Raw genomic sequence first — 24,862 nt, 5'->3', positions numbered from 1 at the left:
AAGAAGAGGGAATGTCCCGTAACCGCTGGGTTAGGAGGTTGGTGTGGTCTAGTACATCAATGTTGAAGTCACCAATAATGATAAACTTCAAAGATTTTGAATTAAGAAAATTAGAAGGGTTTTAAAATTGACAAAAAAGGTTCTGCTGCACTAATTTGGGAATATATATAAGCCAATTATAATAATTTTGTTCTCGGAATTCGCATCGATATTTATTCCCCTAATCCAAATTACAACTGTAATCTACCATAAATGGTTGAAAATTTAATTGCGATTTTACGAAAATTGCCACACCACCCCCCCCTTTATAATACGATCAGTGAAAAGAGTTAGCCAATTTATAATTGTCAATTCCAAACATAGTGATAGTGTCTGCCGAGAAACCATGCTCAGAAATTACAAGCACATCAGGCTGCAGCTCTTCTGCTATGAGGATCAGCTTGTAAATTTTATTAGTGGACAGTATTTTAATCCACAACAGAAAATTTCTGGTTCAAACTTTGTATAAATAAATTAATTATAGCTTAGAATAAATGTGTAAAAATTTTCATTCAAAAATATTTGTTGTATCATTTTACATTCAACAATATTATTTAGGAATTAAATATTACATACATTTTGAAAAACATTTTTAAAATGTACTTTAAGAACATGTTATGAAAGAATCTGAAAATTCATGAATTGCATTCCACGATTTTAATATATCCATTAACCATTTTAACTAGTTAGTAATCATGAAACTAAGTTGTCATTGAATGTGTAAAATAGTGCGAGAAAGCTTTTCAGACAAATTTTGGCTGAGATGCTTCCAGAGACTCACTGCCCGCTATAATCCGTGTTACAAGAAGTAGGACAAGCTGAGGAGAGCATGCCAGGTGTACAGATGGACCAGTGTTGGTGAGCAGTGGCACCAGGACACAACATGGATGTGCCGAAATTGTGACCTTCCGCTTTGTAAGCCTGACTGTTTCAACGTCTGTCATACCATCAAAGATTTCTGACAACTTGTGTACTAACGCGTACCTTACTATGTTTATTAGAAAATACTGACAATATTTTATTTTATATTCATATTTTGTAAATAAAATAACTGTTGTGCATAGTTAGAATAATTTTTCTATAAATACAAAAAAACTTCAAAAATGTTTAATTAATTGTTTTTTATAACACTTCTGCAGTAAACCCAAATACCTAAAATAACTCACTTTTTGGGGCACTTTTACAGAAAAAAACCCACCAATCAAAGGGTTAATTTGTATATAACATATCTGACTCCAATGTTTTAAGACAATGATGGTGATTATACAGAGTCATTTGAACTAGGGGTTTTACAAAGTATGGAACTTTACTCAGTATTCAGTTAGAGGCATGAGATGTCCCATATGTCACTTTACAGCTCTGAAAGATTGAATGTTTGGCAGGGCATTGGCAAATTAGTAGATCAACAATGTTGATTAGAACACAAACATTTATTCATGTTATTTACAAATATTCAACAGTGTTATATAATAAAACAATTACATACATAGATTAGCGTCTTTCTACTCTGAAATTTTTAAATTCCTTACACTCTTCCTAGAAGGTGTTCCTTTGGAAGATAACGATGGTGTTCCTGTTAATTTTTTAATGGATGATCTCCTTTCTTCAGGAGTTCTTTTTAATGGTTTTTTAATTCTCGTAGATCTCCTGGGTCGAAAATCCGGAGACATCTTTTCTGTCTCCATTTCTTCATCTTCAAGTCTATTGTTGGGGATTTCTGGAGTTGATTTGGTGGTGGTGGTGGTGGTGGTAGTGGTGGTATTTGAAGTGATAGGAGTAGTTGCTACTAAGGACTCTTCTTTCGGTCCTTTTAGTTTTTTAAAATATCCTTCTTTAGACCACACACATAATGGTGTTAACTTGAATTCAGCAATTTGAATTTTAAGCAATTTCTGAAACAAAATATACTACATTAATAAGAACTGCAAATGAAATACTGCTTTATTGTTACACAGAATGAACTTTATTTCCAGTTTGACATTTATACCAGTTTACACATATCTTAAGAATATTCATTAGTCTTTCATTGTTCCTTGTACTAGTAATACATATTTTGTATTTTTCGCAATGTTTTTAACACCAGGGAATTTTTGGACAAATTTTTTTCTTTTATATTTTTCCATGTTCAAAAATAAAATGCTCTTTTTTTGTAAAATTCGTTTCAGTATTATGAGAAAAATATGAGGGCTTTTAGTTTTGAATAAAGAAAAATGAGTATGTTTTTATATGTTCCTAAGAGGAGTACACAATGCGTCTCAGTTGTGATTTACCCAGCCTGCACATTGTGTACCTTACAAGAAGAAACATTTTTATTCACAAATGAAGCTGTTAGTTTGAACTGTTGATATTTTGTTATACACATAAAAGTAATATTTTCTTCGAATTCCCGGTTGAAAATTCCCAATTCTCTAGTCCATTTTCAAAGAAAATAACAAATGTAATACTGTATTTAACCCTTACATAGAGTGGAAAGGCGAAGGTTTATTGTCACCAGCTGTATTTGCAGGAAATTCCACGAAGCTACGGTTAGCAAATTTCTTAGCCCAAACGAGAAATTCAGTGACGATTCTTAGCTACTACCTATTTTAAGCTCTGTAGTTTTTATCTCTGTGTCGACATAACATAAACATCGTATATACCTGATTTAATTTTGACCCTTTGGGAAAAATAAGCCTAAGAATGCCACGCTACTTTAAATAAATTCACAGAGGATTCAGGGAATTAAATATATTTTTAAACAACAAGTCATATATTCTACCTTCTCCGTTTAAATAATAGAAATGGTAGCTCATAACATGAGCTTCTAGAATATATGCCATTTACGTAAAAATATACGGATATATATTTATGTACAACTATGCCAGTGTAAATAAAACTTTGCGATAGTCTGTCTACCGCCAAGCAGCCAACATTCGCACATAGAACCAGCACACGCTGAGGCATTGACAAATAGACATAGAAAATACAAACTCCAATTAAAATATTATTTATACATCATGTTATTTTGTTAATGTATGTTTCTAAATAGTCTTAAAACATAAAGAACTACAAAAACACGTTTAACAACTGATAATTAGTGTACTGCCGATTTGTTGTTCACAAATAGATGCAGCAGACTCGTGACGATATACCAAAATAAATATAGAAAAGTGGCAATTTAGTTCTGCAGATCAGCTGTCTTCCGCAAATAGACTGATTTGGATTCGAGATTTAATTTTACACATCACTAGATGTAATATTGTGGAAATCTTAATTTTTTTTGTCCTGAGAGAAAAGGATGGTTTGTCCCCACGCTTGGTCCTAAAATGACCTTTGCGCCTCCCTTACTTAAATTTGTGTCCTCAAAGTCCGAGGCTTGTACAGAAGCCTATCAGATTTGAGGGCTCCAGTTCTCTGATGTCCTTGGGGCTCAGGAGATATGCTCCTAGGAATCTTTTCCTAATTTCTAAGATGGCAGGACAATCTAACCAAATATGCTCTGCTGATTCCTCCTCTTCTCCACAGAGACTACATTCGTCAGTCTGGCTAAGGCCCATCCTCATAAGATGTTTCCTTAGGGGGCCATGTCCAGTCAACATCCCTAATATCAGTCTTATATCCTGCCTATTCTGATCCAAGAGCTGCCCACCCTTTAACGTAAGGAGAGATAAACATTTAGGATAGTGTTAATCCTGCGGCTCTACTCCAATTAACGTTTCTTATCCTCTTTTCCCAATCGAGGTTAGGTTGGCAACACTGCACCAAGGGTCTTTTTGTAATCGGTCTACCTATAATTACACTTTTTTCTATTCATTTTCTATGTCAGGTGTTACTCAAGATGATGAATTATTGGAACTTACAGTTGTTGTCCGCAAATTACTCTCATAATTTGTAGCCAAGGGAGTAGAAGTTCTCCCTGGGATAGATGCTTTACTTTTATTACTTATGTCTTTATTTTACTTGGTGTACTTCGATTTATCTTGGTCAATTCTATAATGTATTCCGTTGAATAGTTGTCAACGACGTAATGCGTAATGACTAAAGTAACGCACATAGGCAACACAACGAACGCTGGATGCGCAACATATAGCCCTGCGGAGAAAAGTTGAGGTGGGGTAGGGATTAGAGAAGCAATAAGGGAGGGGTGAAATATTCTATGCACAGTTCAGAGTATAATAGTGGTTTGTTTTCATTAGAATAAGACAGTAATTTATATCATTGAATAAAGAATGATGGACCAACGCCAATATAGGTCTAGTTTACAAACGTTTGTAAAATATTGTTTTATTATTAACATTACCAAATTAATATTCAACAAAATCAGTCTGGCTAAGGTCCACCCTCATAAGATGTTTCCTTAGGAGGCCATGTCCAGTCAACATCCCTAATATCTGTCTAATATCCTCCTTATTCTGATCCAAGAGAGCTGCCCACCCTTTAACGTAAGGAGAGATAAACATTTTGGATAGTGTTAATCCTGAGGCTCTACTCCAATTAATGTTTCTTATACTCTTTTCCCAATCTTTTACAAGAGCTTTGCTGTTGGAGAAAGCTATACCACAGCCTGGCTCAGGCCCCACCATTATGGACTCTACTCCCTTTTTGGCAAGGATGTCTGCTTTTCCATTTCCATGAATACTTTTCCATGGCCCGGCACCCAACTGAGTGTTAAGAATAGAATCACTCAACCACAACAACACAACTACCAAGTATATATGTGTATATGTATGTGTGTTTGATATAAATACAAGAAAAGATGTGGTTCAAACCAACATGACGTACAGCTTTTCATATACGTTGGGGTATTTGGTTTAAACAGTTCGAATACTGTTGGACCGATCGTCACGTGTGTGGGAAAGTCGTTCAGTTGAATAGTTGATCGCAGAACTGATGGGATATCTACCAGATGTTGTCCAGCCAAAACTGACGTGCATGGTAGATTCGGCCGTCTGCTGGCTGGTGACAATATTAAGCTACTATTACATTGACAAGTAAAGTTGCAAAAAGAATTTGTGCAACTACTGTTGTTCACATACAAGATAAGAAATTTTACTTGCTGCAGGTGTATCAGTGGTTGTTACGAGAGGCATGTTCACTCACGGCAGTTTTGCTGCATACAGCTTCCGCTTGTATAGTGGTCACGGCCCGAGACGATTGTTCAGCTGACTTTCATTTTCCAATGGATAGTTATGTTTGGGAGCTTGCTAAGACACAAGGGTAGAACTAACAAACATTAACTCCACTACATTAATAAAGGTGACCTGCGTCAGATGAGACTTGCGAATATATGTAGATCTTCATTCACAGTTTCACGGACATGTCGAGTAAAATATGATGTCTCGAGAAATTCTGATTCTGATTCGAGAAGGACTCAGATTGTTCTTGACTTCATAAATTCTTGGAAATGGAAAAATGATTTTTGAAATTTCCCTGGTTATAAAGGAGATCTCTTGCTTATTTCTGGCTTATTAGCGACCCTGAAAACTGTTTTTTATTTCTTTAGTTATAATGGTGGTAATCTATCAGCGCAGGTAAGGAGTCAGGCTTAAATTTTGTGTGTAATATACATTAATACATACAATTAATATGTACAGTATTGTCATTATTTTAAGTTTTTAAAATGTTTTAGGGCAAATTCATAGTAACCTAAGTTAGGCAAAATGTAAAATACGTCTAGCTTTTGTAAAATTAAAACTTCATAAAAATTATTTTATCTGCACCATAAATACAAAAGAAACATACATGCATACTGGCAAAGAAAGCAATTTCCAAGTTTTCCACCCAATTTGTGAAATTTTAAACATCCTTACTATAATAGCCATACTTAATTTTTTTACATGTTTTAATTATTTGTCCAAACTAAAATTTTTATCCATAAACAGAATCAAAAAATTGTTGTGGTGTCTTGTTTTAATTCAGTATTGTTCCTTGAAATTGTCAATTTATTGAAATTAAAACTTTCATTAGTAACAAATTCAGTAATGTTATACAAAATACTCAAAGCAAAACAAAAAATGTTTGTATTTTGATCAAACAAATTTTAACATGACCAATTTTTCTAATAATGTCAATGATAATCTTGAGTAGATAAAGAAAGTGGCAAACCAGATAAAAAACATAACCAACATTTAAATAAAATTAACAGTTCCATGACTATAGGAACTAGACCTAAGTTCTCTCATTTAATGTTTGATATTATTTTAATTGCACAGTTATAGTTCCATAATTACAGAACCAGAAAGTTTAATCTTCTTGTTTATAAAAATTTTCTTATAATCCGAAAATATTCAAACAGTTCCTTGATTACAGGGGTAGGAAGTTTAGTTTGATGATCTTGTAATTAGTCATCAGATATGGATACTTCAATGAAAATCAAGTCTATTAGAGTAATCCTGCTGTGGACGATAATAAAACAAACACTATATTGTTAAATAAATAGCACATGTTGCATTGTTGTCTGGACTATAGTTATAATACTTCCCAACGTAATGTGTTGGATTTTAAATAGTTTCTATACATTCACTGGTCAGTTGAGACTTAGTTTGAATGAATTTATCTCGTTCCTATTCAGGAAAACATAATGAACTCTCACCAGTATACCGGCCTGTTCTGGGGTAATTGGGACACCCTGCGTACACACGGTGTGGTCCTCACGCAAAATGATCTTCCCTTTCTCCAGCTGTGTGGGGAGACCAAGGCTGCGTAAGTGTGGTTCCATGGCTGCAGCAAACTCTTGTAGAGGTCCAGCTTCCAACTTTATCGTTTCTGTAGGTACAAACCCTGATCTGGCATAACTCTTGTTTGAGTAGCTGTGAAACCATCTAAAACAAAAAGTCAATATATTAACTATTCCATTGAATTCTACGTCATTGTTTGTGTCACCCCAGGTAATTAGAAATGCACCAAAGTAGCATTGTTTCTTTGAAAACTTAAAATTTCCATAAAGAAAAATCTTAAATCAATCTATTTTAATGTAATGGTATATATGTATATTATGTACAAGCAATAAGTCTTATTTTTCAATTTTGATCAGAAAACAAACTCAATTTGCAAAGAATGTTAATTTTGGAATATGCAATACTATAATCAAACCAATGTCTTAAATGATATAATTCAAAGAAAAGACTCATAAACTTAAAATTTACTACATATGTTTTAATTCCTTTCCTTAAAACATAGTAAAAAGATACTTTTAATCAACATATAAAAATATTTAGATATCTATAAGGTACTGACTGAATCACTTCATCCTTGGGCTTGCTGGTTAGCAGCAGTCCGCACTGTCCCTTGACGAATGGAGATACTTTGTGAAGATCCTTGTGCTGTTCTTCTGCCTCGGTGCGACCCAGAGCAAAGGCCATCACCTTTGGTTTTCCCATGAAGAACCTGTACACAAGAGAATGTTTGTACACCATTTAACACTTTGACTACAAAAAGAATTAGTAATGACAACCCTCCCTCAATGCTCAACATGTTTTAGCAGGCTGACATGTTATAGCATCATAAACACTAATGACTATAAAACACAATTTGTGTAAATACATGTGACTAAATATTAAAAAAGTGGTAAGAGATTTTATTTTAATGGGCTACTAATGAGGTCCTAATCATAGATTTTGACGATAACAACTTTCTATATTTTGCGAAAATACAAAACAAATCCATCAAGACACATATACCACATTTTTACACTTATGTACAGGCACATAAACATAATCACAAGTGTTGGTTATCTCGAATTTAAAATACACTACCTTTAAAGAAAGAAGCTTGTCTTAATTGTTGTAGAATTAGATCAATTAATTGTTTATATTTTTTTAACTTAAGAATTCATAAGGCTTGATTTGGTGATTTTCATATCATGTCAAGTTAATTCTGGAACTAATGGTATGATTACAAAACAAAACATCCTTCCTGTGAAGAAAGAGCATTTTGTTCATTTAGCATTACCCGGTGGGCATGTGCGTAACAGTAAACTTTTAGTTTTACATTATGTGAATATATTTAATATTTTCATACTTATTATGAATTTGTGATAATGGTAAGTGAATTATTAACTACTTAACATTACACAGTATGTGTGGATTTACTTGATATTTTATATTTACTATTACGTGGACGCGAACAAAGCTGTCCCTTTATTCATATAAGGTGTGTCTTACTTATTTAGAGCCAAATTACTTTTTATATATTGTATTTAGTCCATATTGACAAAACTGATCTGGTTATTTGTAGATAGGGTAAGAACAGCCACTGCGGGCACAGAAAACTACTCAAAATGTTGACATTTATCAATAAAAATGAGTATACAGTAGAATCAGCCACTGAGTATACAATAGAATCAGCCACTATGAGTGTTGACAACTACTAAAAATGTTATTTTTTTAATAAAAATGAGTATACAGTATGAGCAGCCACTATTGGCATTTACAACTACTTAAGTATTGAATAAAAATGAGTATACAGTAGGAGTAACCACTACGGGCGCGGACAACTACCTAAATATTGACATTAAAAAAAAAAATGAATATACAGTAGTAGTAATCACTGTGGGCGCTGTCAAGTACTTGAAATATTGACATTCTTTAATAAAAATTAATATACAGTAGGAGTAACCACTACGGGCACTGACAACTACTTAAGTATTAACATTTTCCGAGATAACTGCATATACTGTGTTAGTGAACAAGTTGTTTGCATGTGAAATGAAACAAATGAGTTGATAGGCACACCTTGTAGAGCAGCAATTGAAAACATCAATGCGGTCAAGTGCCTGACAATAAATGCGTGTATTGCAGTGTAATAGTTTTGTAGTACAAGTGACACAATGTACAAAATACCTTAATATCAGAAGGGTTTAACATATCCATACCCGTATATGACACATCATCAGGTAAACACCCTGAGGTTTGAGGTTGAGTGGTAGAGAGGGCTAAATAGCCCTAACTCCGCCTCTTGAATAAAGGCATATTTCATTTCATTTCATTTCATTTCACCCTGGTCTGTTCAGATTGAAAAATCTCAGGCAAACTGAGCATTCTACACATTGTCAGCAACAATTAATGACAAATTTCTTGAACAATGTAAACAAATGTTTACAATTTCCTCAGAGTGTACTAATATAAATTGTTTTACTGGGTTATTCTGTACTTGTCAGGGCAAAATGAAATATCATTCTCAATAGAATCCTTTCATACAAAATTTTCAATAAAATAAATAACATTAACTACACAACTATAACCATCAGGTTGAACAAGTTGTTCATAGTGGAGTGTCTTCAAATTCTTATACAGTTCCTCTTTATCTTTCTTGGTTATGTCAACAAACCATTTTGAGGGGTACAAGATTACAAGTTATTCGGTATTTTGGTATCTGGAGGCCACTATCTTTCAAAAAGTTTTTCTTATCTGGCACCTACAAAACTACAATATTAGAAAGAACAGATTTTATTTGACTTACTGTGAAAATTACATGTCATTATGACAACAAGTTCTTGTTTGCTGCCTCCCAAAAGGAAGCGATGTCAGTGAGAAGGAGGCCACTTCGTCCCACAGTCTACAATTTGTTATTAAACTATATAAGAAACATTTTACTGGTTAAGACTGACTAACAAACTTATTTAAGCTATGTGCAAGTACTGACTTAGTACCTTGTTCAGTCTGAATATTATGAAAATTACGGCAGTCATGCCTATACACACAAAAATATACATTTTCAGATTATAATAGTTTTTGATGCTGGGGGTCATAATCAGAGGAAATGAAAAATTAAAATGAAATCTACCTAAAAAAATTATTATAAATTGAACAATGTATTACAAATATTATTATATATTTACTCATGATATATTTAACCTCAACTGGTTATCTCCTATAGTCGGCTATTGATTCCACAAGATGTAAGTACACATATTTTTGTCAAATTCCAGCATCTGAATATATACGAACATTTACATATTAACTTTTATCGATCAGTATTAAATAAAACTGTAATATGAGAGAACTAGGTCAGTGACGGAGACCATGAAAGTGGCTTAAACTGTAAAGAAAATATTTTGTCTGGATTTGACAACGAACTGACCCAGAGGACTGTCCCAACAAGGACAAGTACCAATACGAATGCATGTTCTAGAGATTTCATCAAAATATTAATTCTAATGTGTTATATATCTTTTTATAACATCTTTCATTTAACTGTCTAAACAATAAGACTACCTAAACCTAATGTATATTTGCAAATTTGTTTTATTAAAATCTGTCCAATTATGAAATTCGTAGTACATACAACCAGATGTATTATTTATAATTATGTAGTTTATATTGTATATTTTCTTGTGGTATACATGTCTTGCTAGAACCATTTTGCATTTTTGAGTTTTTACCGTCTATATGGTTACAAACTCATTGGTAGCCTAATAAAATATTCTCAGCCCATAAAACCAGAAGTATGCCATTGTGTAGTATATATTGTTTACTTTCATGTGGTATATGTATCTTACTGGACCCGTTTTGTATATTTGACGGAATAAAGAAAATTAGTACCCTATATGCAAAACGATCATAACTCATTTGTAGCCTGCAACAAAATCTTAACTAAAAACTAGAAGTACTATTCAATCTTTTATTATGTAGTCTACATTGTTTACTTTCATGTGGTATATGTATCTTACTGGACCCGTTTTGTATATTTGACGGAATAAAGAAAATTAGTACCCTATATGCAAAACGATCATAACTCATTTGTAGCCTGCAACAAAATCTTAACTAAAAACTAGAAGTACTATTCAATCTTTTATTATGTAGTCTACATTGTTTACTTTCATGTGGTATATGTATCTTACTGGACCCGTTTTGTATATTTGACGGAATAAAGAAAATTAGTACTCTATATGCAAAACGATCATAACTCATTTGTAGCCTGCAACAAAATCTTAACTAAAAACTAGAAGTACTATTCAATCTTTTATTATGTAGTCTACATTGTTTACTTTCGTGTGGTGCATGTCCCTATTTGGAAGCTTTCTATACTTGTAAATACAGTATATAAATATTAGTTTTAAGGATCTGTTTTCGTGATTTTCAAATCTGCCGCAAAAAATGGCCAACTATTTTTGTGACTTTTATGGTTTATTTTTTCCAGCCACTTATAGTTGTAATTAACTATTAATATAAATATGTAATTACATTTAGTTATGTAATGTGCCAAACTGTAGATTGTTTTATTTAGCATACAAATTAGATTTATACATTTATAGATTAGGTTACAATAATTGTCTTCCGCTACTTTTACTCTTCTCTCTAAACTTCGGTGAATAGTGCAGAATGGCTATAATGTATAGTGGAGGAAATAAGGGGAAATGGAACAGAACTCCTTGGTGAAATCCATTGGCAGTTTTTTGGGTGTAGCTCTAAACTCCATAATTCATAATGGACAGTCGAACATAATGGAGTCAGTACATAATTGGCCTTAAAGAATACATTGAGTAAATGTGCAATTGCTCCAAAAAGACTTTATGGTGAGTTGCTCAGAACTTCCTGAGCTATTTTGATTTGTTCAGCTCACCTAATGGCATAATAGTGTGGGGATATGATTTTATTAGTGTGGAGCCTAATAGTGTGGGGTGTACAAGATTTTTTAATGCAGTAAAGGGTTGTGAAAGTTATTGCTGGAGTGGGTAGATTCTCATCTAGTCACTAGTAGTAGAAAAGAGGTTTAGTTATTACACTAGATACTACCATTAATATCCCAAAACATTGGCTGTGCAAAATTGATAACAGTCCTCTAATCATGTCTTGCAGATTATTCAATTAGTTACCATTAGAAGTCCTATTAACCCTTTGAATAGGAACAACAAATTCCCACAGCAAATTCAGCAGCGCACTACGTGCTATCTGCGGTAGTCCTGATAGTCATACAGGAAACACTAAGGCGAGAAACAGTTTTCACAATAATGATTCGCCGTGAAAAATCATTAGCTTGAATAAGTATTAACCCTTTGAGTGCCGGAGCATCGCTGTCAGCGATCCCGCATTATATGCAAGAAATGCCAGAATCGCTGTTAGTGACTTCTGCAGTAAGGCTTATATTTTATATAGCATTTATCTAAATTGGCTCAATTACTATACATACGCATTTCAAAGGCTTCAACGTAACTTTTGATGTAGGTTTTGTTGCATTTTGGTTAGATTCTGATTTTTACGGTGATTGTAAAGAGAGAGCGTCAGTCACGTCACGTTTAGAATCGACTGCTACGCGGATGAGCCGTCACGTGTTTTGTTTGCGCTGCTGTTTATTTCACAAATGATATTGAAAGTTTTTCCTCTATAATTTTATTTTATTACGTGATAAGGACTATCTAAGTGTAAATGGGTTTGTAGTGTTAGTATCTTCAAATTATTTCGTTTGTGTATGTTGTTCTAGTCTGTGTGTAAGTAGAACAATGACTTGCCCGCGAGTTACGGCGATCGTAAGCATCTAGTACTTTACTAAATACATTTGTATAGTTTTTATGTTTTTTGTGTTTGTTCAGTGATATTTATAAACAATGAGTCGTAAAACATCGCTGACAATGAAGGCCTAGTATTGCAGGCATTAGATTTAAGCATTATCAGTGTAGACAATACACAGAGTGTTAGGTTAGGTTAGAAAATTTCTAGTTTTGTTGTGGTTCATATTTTCATATTTATTTTCCAAACTTTATTTATAAGTATAAAAATAAAATGTTTATATGTCTTTTTGTAAAATATTAAATGGAGTATAAGATAGAACAACTAAAAGTGAAAAAATAAAATATTTCAATAACACTAAGTTGTGTCAAAATAAAAAAACTAAATGTTTTTGCTCATAAAGTTTTTGTTAATCATCTTTTTTTATTTATATAAAAACGTTAAATAAGTGATCAATGTATTATGTATAAAGAAAATATATTTATCTAAAAAAAAAAAACAAAAACAAAAACCCAAGACATTATACCAATAAATAAATTTGTTATGAATTTTTAACCAGACCCTTGCAGAATCAGGCATTTTGCTCAGCAATTTATGCATACCATATAGCAAAACGCTGCGGCACTCAAAGGGTAAAATCTAGTGGAATGGGTGTGAAACACTTCCAAATAGTTTCCATTGTTCCCACTAGATTGCACTTACTCTTTTGTGTATTTCTTTTCAGTTCATTTACCTCCATACGAGTGTTCAATCAATCATTCAAGTAATCAACTAATTCTATTTCTGTGTTGTTATATCTAATATAAATTGTAACCTCATTTTTAAAACATATAACAAACTCACTTTTATAGAGAAAAAAAACACACCAGTCAAAGAGTTAAACTTTCCTTTTTACATTGTTTAAAAAACATTTTACAAAGGAAAAGGAAACTCTGATTTTATAATATCTAAATAATATTAAGATATTATTTAGTATAGTGTCTGATCTTTTTTTCTAATCAATGTCATGTGTTCTTATTGTATTGTAATGCACTTGTTTTAATCTTGTTATATGCATTGACTTTCCATCATTTCACATTTGAATGAAATGTAATTTATCTGGCTGAATACAGTTATTCCATTTTATACATATTTCAACACAGTAAATAGATTACTTAACCCTTTTACTGCCGGACACTTTTATTTAGTTTGTTGAAAAATGCCAGACTTTAATTTCACTGACTTGCTAAAAATGCCGGGCTAAAATTGACTAAAATGTAATAATTTAAAAAAAAAATCATGGATTCATTATTTTTTATCATAAATTTATAAACTTTATCTTGTTGTTTTCCTTATAAGTTGTAATTTGCTACAAAAAATAATTTAAAAATTTTCTGTCATTAAAGAATATATATATTATGTCATGAAACAAAACTTTTAAATAAATAAAAATGATTTTTTGAGTTTGCCCTTTAACAACTATATTTAAATATTAAACCACCACCATAATTATAATTTTTTATTGTACAGTAATTATATATAAACATTCCCAACAAGTTTAGGAACAAACCTTGAAAAATACTGAAGCTGTGATGAATTTTTGAAATTGGTGCAATATCCTCGAATTTCAAGATAACACTTATTGATAACACTATATCACTTTATAATACATAAATCACTGTCCATTGATATGAAAATATAATATATAATAGAAAATTAAAGTTAAAAGGCACTTTGATCAATATTTACAAAAATATATATACATTTTTAGGTTCATAGGCCTGCTGATTAGCACTTGTGTTCCCCAAAACATGTGGGATGAACACCTTTTTTGCAGTTTTTGCAGATAGTCACTGACAGGTGATCTTCTCTTATTCATTTTATTAATCGTAAAAATATGTAGATTTACAAATATAAATGTCAAATAAAGTGTAAAACACGAAACAACACAAGTGGAAATCACGACTAACGAGATCGACCATAGCTTCATCAAACCAAACTCGAGTTATAACCAAAGACGTTCAGTAACAAAAATGGCTTCCATAGATTATAAAACCTGTTTTCTGTGTGTTGTCCATATAGTAATGAATAACACAGCTGAATTTCGATGCATTTGGACAACATTGAAAACCAGTATAAAACAAATACGAGACGGCTTTTATAGTGCACGTCGGCGATTTGCGCACAAATGGCAGCGTGCGCAAATAAGCACGTCGGCAGTTTTCGAACAAATCGCAATGTGCGCAATTGCGCACGTCGGCAGTAAAAGGGTTAAACAAAAAGTACATGCAAGTAATTATTTACTATAATAATCATACCTGCTTCCTAGCCAAGTGTCTCTTGCATCTTTCAACGGTCCATTTCTCATATTGCGAGTGGTAAACACAAACAAATTCTCATGGGTTTCTAGACTTTTTCGAATATTTTCAACTAGTTTTTGTTTCAATCCCATTCCTTTCTTTGTAGTCTTTGTCAAAGACACTGAAACAGACAAATAGAAATGATCGCTCGTTTATTAAGAAATTATTTACAAAATGATATACCACAAAACCAATGGCATTGATTAACACGTTCGCTACCGAGCGACGCACATGCGTCGCTCGGGCCGCACTCACAGGACCGCGCTAAAAATTATAACCTCACTCTTAGACTGGGACTCGCAAGATTGACATAGCCATAGACCATGAATGGTATATTGTTAAAATTAGTCTAATAACTTCCTAATAAACTAAAAATATGTTTACAAATAATAAGTACTTGTTTTTTTTTAATTAAAGCAATTTTGATGACGACGCATATATGCGTCTCCCGGTCTATAGCACGAAAATAATAATAAATTCAATAAGTTATTTTTCAAATAGACCAGGTGATGATGATATGCGTCTTTGTACATTTGTCCCTTATGTTAGTTTCAAATAGTACATTTTTAGCAAAACAACAAGGTTTTTTACATGAAAATATTTTATTGAACATATAATTAGGTTTTACTCTTATTGGTAAAAATATCTTTACATAAAAACAGATAAATGTTTCTTCAATTTTTAGTGTGGTAGTCTTGAAAACAGCTTGGCATACATAAACCAAACGGCTTATCATCTGAGTTCTTGCAAGTTGCACAAATATAAAATGTGTCACGCCTCTTGTTACGTTTTACTCGGCAAACATAGCACTTTACTCTCTTCTCCAACTTCTGTGGTAAATGAGCTGCAGGACTGGTACGAGGAGTACGTGTGACAGGCTCCGACTGGATGTAGTTCCTAATGATGATATTCCTATACTCAAGGTAAGTCATTTTTCCATTTAGTTTTTGAATGAAGGTAAACACTATTCCATAGTGCAACATCTATAAGATGGAAAAAGATTTTTAACGTACCATCTGAGTGACACGTGGAGTTGAGTAATAAGATATCAACTTGGTCGCTTCGATCGATGCCGCTCACCCCTTTATTGTAATCTACGACCATGGCGGGTTTCATTGTAACAGTACCTCTTTTGTTAGTTACATGGACCATTTCAGGACCATGTGTAGTTTGAAATGGTTGTCACGTTTCTCTTATCCCGCCACTTCATCACCGTCACATCACCCTTTTGCCGACTAATATACTCTCCCTTCTGTAACTTTGACTTTACTACTACCTGCGGGTTACCTGCTCTATCGACTTGTAACGTTCCACATATATTTGTTTTGCACTGAATCAAGTTTTCTGATAGATCGACGCTGTTGTAGAAGTTATCTAAATAAACTGTGTGACCTTTCCCAACGAAAATTTTCCATCAGTTTCATGACAACTTGATAAGTGTGGCCTTTGTTTTCATGCACTATTCGTACCTTTTCCTTGATAGATTAAAATGTTCAGAATAAAGCCATCAGATGTGCAAAGTTCGTACAACTTTATTCCGTACTTATGAGCTTTATTTTTTTTATATATTGACGGAATGAAAGTCTTCTGCGAAAACAAAATCATAGCCTCATCGAGAGAGAGGGATTTCCCAGGACTGAATACTTTGTTACAGTTCTCTACTTAACACTAAATTAGGGTTAGGGACTTGATCAATCTTGTGCAACTTATGCTCAGTGCAATCTGTCTCAGTGTCATAAAAGCATAAACATCGCAAAATGCTCTCAAATCTAGTTCGAGACATTGTATTTCCAAAAAATTGGGTGGGCATATAATGGATCTGTAGACCAATAGTGTTTTAAAGTTGGTAAACGCACATTACCCATTAACATGCAAAGGCTAGAAACCCTTTTTACTTTATCTCTGTAATGTCTATCCATTTATTAAGTGCTGCATGTTTTGGTATAGGGTTTCCCCGATTGACATTTGCTCTTTTATTGGTCCATGTGACAATTTTATCGAGGATGGAATCATCAAATATGCTGCCAAATTACTTCCACGGATCATCCGCTTGAATGTTTATTTGTTCCTGTCCTGTAAAATCGAAAGTTTGAGGGACATTATTAGTGTTTTGTCCACAATCCTTCAACAGTCACAAATTGTTCGTGGATAGCATTTACTACCATTTCTACATTATGATCCTGCTGTGCTAAATCATCCCGATTATTTTCATTTTCGATTAAGTTTACTTCCATTTCAGCATTTTCTGCTAGTCCTATTTCTATGTCCGTGTATTCTGCTATAGGTTCAATGAAATCATCAAGGTAAGTAAGTACCTTATGTTTTCCTCACTATCAGTTTCGCTTTCACTAGATGGATGATACTCACTACCTCCGTCTGAAGAGAACAAATCACTTAGTTCAGAGTCATCACTATTTTGGTCACTAATCATACGGTCTATTTCACTGTTTGTTTGTAAAAATGATGAGGATTTTTCTCGTCTTCTGTTTCGTTCCATTGTAAACACTACTCTGTTAACACTATAACAACAACAATCTAGTCCGTAGGCCTACTAAACCACGTTATAGCTTTGAGGTTAGGTTTAGCTAACCGTATTGTGACGTCACTAATCGTCGTAAGCCACAGACCAAGGGACTCAAATATGAGTCGGGCATTCCCGTAGACCGGTACAAAGAGAATAGAGCTTTAAAATAGACCGTTCATGAGAAATAGTCTTTTCAATACAATGGTGACACGGACGCAAATATGCGTCTCTGGTCTAATTTAATGTGATCACACGGACGCAAATGTGCGTCGGCAGTCTGTGCGAAATAAATAGGTACACTCAAATATGCGTCGATGGTCTATATTAATGGAAAATAATTAACAATGCGGTAGCGAACGTGTTAATGTGGATATAAATGTATATTTGCTTATTCTTAACTATTTTAAAATTACTACTAGATTTGACATAAATAAAAGGTAGTAAGTTGGTTAATAATATGTACACATCCAGTTTAGTTTTCACTTCAACTACAATAGTAATAGACCACAGTTAAGTTTAATATTCTTACATGTTGAAGACTTATTTCAGATACCTGTCTGTTTTCTTACAATTGTCTTTATAATATAGTCTTATAATATCTAATAAAATTTTATCTAATGACTTTCTCATTGAAAAAAAAAACCATAATATTTCAAATACCATTTGAATATTTTAGTATGGAAAAATATACTGTATTCTTTTTCATTTGTAGTGAACTATAAAAACTATAGTAAATAGTTGTTAAAACTATAGTGTTGAAGTGTCAGGCAGCAGACTTTTATAAAACTCGAATTTCAAAAATAGTTTAGGTGCTATAAGTGCCTAATTTGTATGGTGACTATGTTGAAAAATATTATTTTCGTATCACTTTCAAATTTATATAATACAACTTTTCTCTTCTTCTTTGTTTTTGTTAATATCAAAGGCCTGTTCTATCTATCTAACACACACCTTTTCAAATTATATTTTCACTGAAGACTAAGAGTTGAACTTCGTTCAGAGACCCCACTTCAGCGACTGAATAATCTTGTTGTAATGTCACCAATGTTGAACACAAAAATCCCATTTTTATGGTGGTCATTACTGCTTTATCGCTTAGATTGTACTACACGTACAGTGCTGAGGTCCGGGACAATCGATCAGCTGACTTGAATTGTCCAATGTATTGATACGTGTTTTTTGGGGGGAAGGGGGCTTGCCGCAGCACAGGAGTAAGCCAAGATAAACTCCACTAAACAAGTGGAGGCAACCTTAGATCAACGGGACGTCACATGGAGCTTGGGAACATGTTGAACATTCATAATTTCATAAACCAGGTTGTGCAAAATACAATGTTTCGAGATTATTCAGTTCCTGATTCAAAGAGCTGTCAAATAATGTCTTGATTTTACAAATTCTTAGGGGCAGAAGGAATTGTATTTTGTAATTTTCCAGGTTCTACAGGAAGATTTTCGGCTTGTTAAATTCTGAATTTTTACAGTCGGTTGACCACCCTTAATATATTTTCAATAAAGATATTAAAATTCAATATAGGCCCTAATTTATTTATAGCTTGTTTTTGAGGTTTTACTAAAAATGTGCGTCAAAGATATTTTTTTTTCATTTTTACCTCTTTATAGCTATAGTTACATAAATTGCTATTTTCTTAATAAGGTATTCTTTCCACAATACAGTATAACAATATTTCTGTTTGAATTTTACACTTACGGCTGCAGTATAATAAGCGGCCACCATGACATTCCCAAACAAATTATTGATTAGAAATATCTAAATAGTCGAATATAAAAAAATTTGACCTATAACAATTCATGATTAATACTTTACAGAATAAAAATATTGATTCAGACAATCTTAAAAGCCTTGAACGTAATTTGGCTGGACATTATTGTTCATAATTAATTCAAACAAAGTTAAATTATTTGTATCGTATTTGAATAACGGTCGCTAGAGATGTGAAAAACGGTTATATGTCAATAGCCTATTACGAAAATATTGTGGTCAGATATTATGTTCCAGTAACCTGTTACCAGCTGATCATATCTCAATATTAGCACCACAGTGTTACTCAATTGACATTACTAAGTTGCAAGTAAACTAAATCTACATGTGTGGGTCGATTTAATACACATAGTATACAAAAATTAAGTAACTCACTACAATATAATATTAAGACTGACCGTCCATCTATGAGATTTAGCATGTTCACAATACAAGGGTTAAGATAATTTTTAAGCTTTTTTTTAACTAACAGTAAAAATTGTAGTGGCAGAAGTAAACAATAACCCATAATTGACAGTTGATTTATATATTTGTCATTTAATTGGAACAATAACAAATTCGTCTGTACCAACTATATGCACATATTCATATTCTAAACACAATTCACACTTAATTTCTTTTAAATAAAAAAAGGTAACTTTAGAAAACTAGAGAAAGTAACACTAAAAGTGGTTTTTCTGACTTTCTCGGTTTCTAGAGGTTTGATTTGTTGTTAAGTTTTCTTTAATAATTAAATGATATTTTTCCTGTCTTAACCTTTCAAGTGCTACTATTGCACTGTGCGATATGTTTGTTTGGTACTTTAGGATTATACCGACCACACCAGTATGAAGAACACAAAAATATAAATTTATAGAAACAAACATGATAGAATGAAAAAAAAAACAACTCTTTAATTACAACGATTATCAATATTGTTAATGGGGTCGGATTCCGTTATATGCCCCCAACGCTTAAACTTTTTTCAATGAACTTAGAACGTTATAAAATGATATAGTTGAGTAACAGAACTAACATTCCATCAATCAAGAAGTATTTCCAGGTATTGTTATTGGTATTGTTGTCGCTGAACTATCTTGTCTTAAGTTTTTTGCACTGTACATAATTGCCTTTCCATTACAATTCAATTTATATTTCTGATCAGCCCCTCTAGAATTTGATATTTTACTGATAGGTACTATCTCGAGGGATGTTTTTCTTTCGTTGACCGCAGAACCCGCGGTGATGGCCGGAGGCACTCACATTTTGGGTGGTGGAGTGTGATCAAGAATAAAAACAAGTTTAGTGTATTTTTTCAATAAAGAGTTTAGTTTTTGTTTGGTAATGTTTGGAGAAATGTAGGGGTAAAACACAGAAGTACAACAAAGCGACGCACCAGCTAAACGGGCGGCGAGACTCTGCAATCACGTTATCTACTAGACCGCTCGACTTTGACCTCTATCTGAGGATGGGGAGGAACGGTTTATTTAATTTTCATAGTACAACGTAGGAGAGATTTCTGTACGCACTGGCTCTACTTTGTTTAGCCTTTGAGTAGAATGAAAAATAACAGTCAGCTGATTTTGTCAGCTGTTGCTGCGCTCACCACGCAGTACTTTGTTGTAGTTTTCGTCTAGGTTAGTTATCGTTCAGCCACGACGAATTATTTTGATTTGTGTTATTATTCACTGTGCGATAGATTCTTGCTTCTTGTGTGTGTATTTTCTATTTTATTATGAGTTGCTACAGTCCTTTAGAGCACTTCAGGAGGCCCGTAGGAGGAGCCAGAAGAAATAAGGTAGCGCAGCAATCAGAATCTGACTCTGATTAAGTTTCTTTAGTCAAATGTAAATATGTATATAAACAAACTATTCATAATTATTATAACAAACATTTAGCTTTTGTGAGGTTATGTACATCCAAAACAATACTGTTTGAGAAGTGTTTATTACTTTGAATGTGTCCATTGTGCAAATTTTGGTGCAGAAATTTTTTTTAGTTTTTATATTTTGTGTGTGTAGTTTTTGTTCAAAAGGCTTTGAAGTGCCATTTGTATTGTTCACAATGAAATTTGAAACAATTTGCATATTTTGAAATATTTATAACCATGTTTTAAAACGCATTTACAACCTCACCATCTAAAAAAACAAAAAGAAAAAAAAAATTGTTTACTATTCATCAAGACTTTTTTTAGAGAAAAGTAGTAATTAATTGTTTTGAATGATCTTTATTTCCTAAAGCGTATTTTTCAGAAAATAATGATATGTAACACATGATTAATGAATGTATATTTGTATCTAAAAAGTGGCTTTTAAGAAACCACGTATTTTGCTCCAAAACAGCCCATCACTTTAAAGTGATTTAATTACCACTTGGAGAATTAAATTATATCATTTGATTTATGGATATGGTTCCTTTATTAATTATGGCATTACATAATTGTTTAAACGGGGAGACTTTAATAAACGGCCTACACTCATTATTTGATTGCTGTTATCGTACAATTCGATATACTATCCCACTTCGATATGTAAAAATCACATACAATAAGAGTTATAAATAACAGTAACAAGAAGAATCTCGTACATTACAATTTAAATAACATAGCTAAATTTTGTGTAATGGAGGAAAGAATTCTCCTCATGAGTTACCAGAAGACAAATCCAGATGTTGAAGCCACTTAAACAGTCACTTGTGAGAAATAACTTACATATTATACTCATATTCATCACTATTTTCAAAGTTTACAATTAGTTACTTCTTGCTGTTTATTGTTTACATTAAAATTACTATAACTGATAAAATCAAAACATATGCTAAGTTAAATCAATTGTAATATAGAATTATTCCTACGGATAAAAACAATACATCCATTCGATAATAGCAATTGAATAACGCATGTAGGCCGCTTATTAAAGTCTACCCGTTTGGGTTGTCATCTATCTCATACTACGACGGAGTCCTATGATATGATTGAAATAAACTGTTTTAGCATTCAATGTTAAGAGAATCAAAAATAATAATAAACAAATGAAAATGATAAACATTAAATTTGTCATGAAGTGAACTATTTCTAATAATTTGAGACATGCGACTTTAATTTTAAATTTAAGATACATTGATATAATTGATAGTTGTAATTTGATATAGATTAAATTTTGATGATTGTAATAAGGGATAATAAAACAGGTTCCCACCTCCCACCTATCATACTCTGCCCCAATAAAAGACCATTCAACCTTAACCCTTTTAACCCCGACGTCCGTATTAAACGGACGTCGTAAAAATGACGTCAACTCCCGACGTCCTATAAGTGCGGACGTGTACTTTTTATTACTTTACTGGCCACCTATTTCACCAAATGCTTTGAAAATTTCACAGACTTGTGCACAAAGATATTTGCATATTTAGTATCGAAATATATTAGTTTGTAATGGTTTGACTTCGTATTTTGTCAGTCTGTGACTGAGCAATTGCAGTTCGTCTCGACTGACTGCTCACGCTATGTTGTTGCAGACAGCTGTATATTACGTATATCAGCTGTTCTTCACAGTTTTAGGTTAAAGCAATGTAAAGTACGGCAGTTAAAGTTTAGTTTAATTATTTGTTTGATTCAAAATGAGTAAAAGACATCGTTCAAAGTCTTCCGTAAGTGAAAATACACTAATTAGTAACCTAGTTGCAAATGGTGTGGATGTGATTAGTGACGACGATTTGAGTGATGGATATCTTGAAAATTTACATTTTGTAGTGATGTAAATATTGTTTTTTAAAAACTTTTTTTAAATTTATATTATGAACAGTTTTAGTTATTTTGTCAGAAATAACTTTGGTTTTATGTTTATTTTAAGTACAGTGAATTTTAAATGTCTTGTTATGTTGCCTTGCCCAAAAATGGCAAAAAGAAAAATTTACACGGCTTTAAAAAAATTGATGTTACTCCACTTTGTAAATCAGGTAGGCCTATAATTTTTTTTGTTTCCTTTTATTAACCCTTTTTACTGCCGGCCATTTTTTTAATCGTACCAGTCAAAATTGCCAAGGGGGAAAATCGCTGTTGTGCATTCATTTACAAAAAATGCTGTATCTTTTTTATTTTTCATTAGAATTTTGCATGAATTTTTACTTTATTTACTCGTATTTAAATGCTGTTTTTATTAAATAATAAAAAGAAATTTTTAATTTGAAACAAACTCATTATTTAATTTATAAAATTATGTAAATAAAAAATAAATAAAAAAAAATAAAAAATTGTGTTTGGCATCTGATAATTTATTTTTAAAATTATACTAAAAATTTTGAGCATGATATCATTATAAAACTAGAGCAATTGCTTAGAACATATACCAAATTTGAAAGGTGCTACCTTGAAACAATAGCTGCACTATGAGGATTTTCCCCCAAAACTGGTAGGCCTCCTCTAGGCCTACCAGTGGAAGTTGAAGGTAAACTTATCTGTGCCACATCCCCCTCACTATCTAATAACTCCTCATTATCTGATGGTAAGATAGTCAAGGATCGTCATCAGTGTCATCCACATCAAATTTGATTGTCATCAATAGCCCTAACACTAATAATCGGCATATGAATCTGACAAATTCTGAAGGAAATCGTCACTCAGTTCGTCTTGCTCTTGTACACCACCAATCGATTAGACTGTTAATTATTGTTCCCTCACTCAACAGGAGAGTTAGATGTAACTCTTTTACTCATTTTATATCCTTGATCAACAAAAGTAACACTTCAAAAAAACTTTCGATAACATTGTAAACAACAACAATGAACGAAGATTGTCAGTAATCTAACCCGATCATCTGGTTTTGACCAGCTGTCTAAGGTAGTTCGTCAATTCTAGTCAAAGACGACGAAAAATAGAAATCCAAAGTTCTTCAAATGGCTTCTTTCATTATCCTTTCCTCCTAAACAACCAAAATACCGAATATTTCGGCATTTGAACATAACAGGTAGCCAGTAACAATAAAAAAAAAACAAACAGACGTCCGACATATATGACGGACGTCGGCAGTAAAAGGGTTAAGGATTAAATATACTCATAAAGTAAATGGGTATTTTTGTGTCAAATATTTTTTTATCTATATGGTTTCCACGATCAAACTTGAAATTTTTTTCATTTTTATTTTATTTTTTATATATTCATATGATGAAAAAAAAATTACTTTCAAAATAATAATTTTATTTGTATATTTCTGTTAAGCTAAATGTATAAAGAAGTAAAACAAAAAAAGAGTTTACCTAAATATCTTTAAAAATAACTGAGTTATGAATTTTTTACAAAACCCTTTACATTTTGTCTGAAATGGCTTGGGATTTCTGGCACAATCACTTGATTTAATGGCCGGGGTTAAAAGGGTTAATATTACGTTTTTAAAAGAGTTATAACAGTATAATTTTATTTTAACACCATAAGATAATGTTTTTCTTTTTTTTTCAGAAATCCTACACATTAAACAATTAAAATGATTCACATCAGCCACGTGCTGTTTACACGAAATTTGATGTCCAAATATTCTATTAGAGTATATAGGCCTGTAGATAAATATATCTCGATAGGTACAATGAATTATATTACCTTTCTTATCCCGTTTAGACACTGGCATTGTAAAAAAGTTAAATTCTTTATTCTCGTTCCTTTACCTCACTGAAATATTTCAAACCAATGTACTACAAAAAACTTTGTTACGTACCACCTAACCTCAAAGCTAAGAACGTGGAGCTAAACAAACACCATCACGAATGAGGATGAGGATTGAATGAAG

The 24,862-nt window shown here is 32.5% G+C and overlaps 1 protein-coding gene across 1 annotated transcript; it reads right to left on the bottom strand.

Moving 5' to 3' along the window:
• Nucleotides 1-1,450: 1,450 nt before the first annotated feature.
• Nucleotides 1,451-24,862, bottom strand: LOC124362124 (mRNA turnover protein 4 homolog). Its single transcript, XM_046816337.1, has 5 exons — nt 24,676-24,862; nt 14,762-14,924; nt 7,255-7,404; nt 6,611-6,839; nt 1,451-1,931 (listed from the first exon to the last, which is right to left on the bottom strand). Exons 1-5 carry the CDS (start codon nt 24,701-24,703, stop codon nt 1,542-1,544), a joined length of 960 nt encoding a protein of 319 aa, XP_046672293.1. The 5' UTR covers nt 24,704-24,862; the 3' UTR covers nt 1,451-1,541.

Source organism: Homalodisca vitripennis, chromosome 5 (genome assembly GCF_021130785.1).
Source record: "Homalodisca vitripennis isolate AUS2020 chromosome 5, UT_GWSS_2.1, whole genome shotgun sequence".
NCBI classification, from domain to species: Eukaryota; Metazoa; Arthropoda; class Insecta; order Hemiptera; family Cicadellidae; genus Homalodisca; species Homalodisca vitripennis.
The sequence above is the reverse complement of the archived record's forward strand: the minus strand, read 5'-3'. Positions and strand labels throughout refer to the sequence as shown.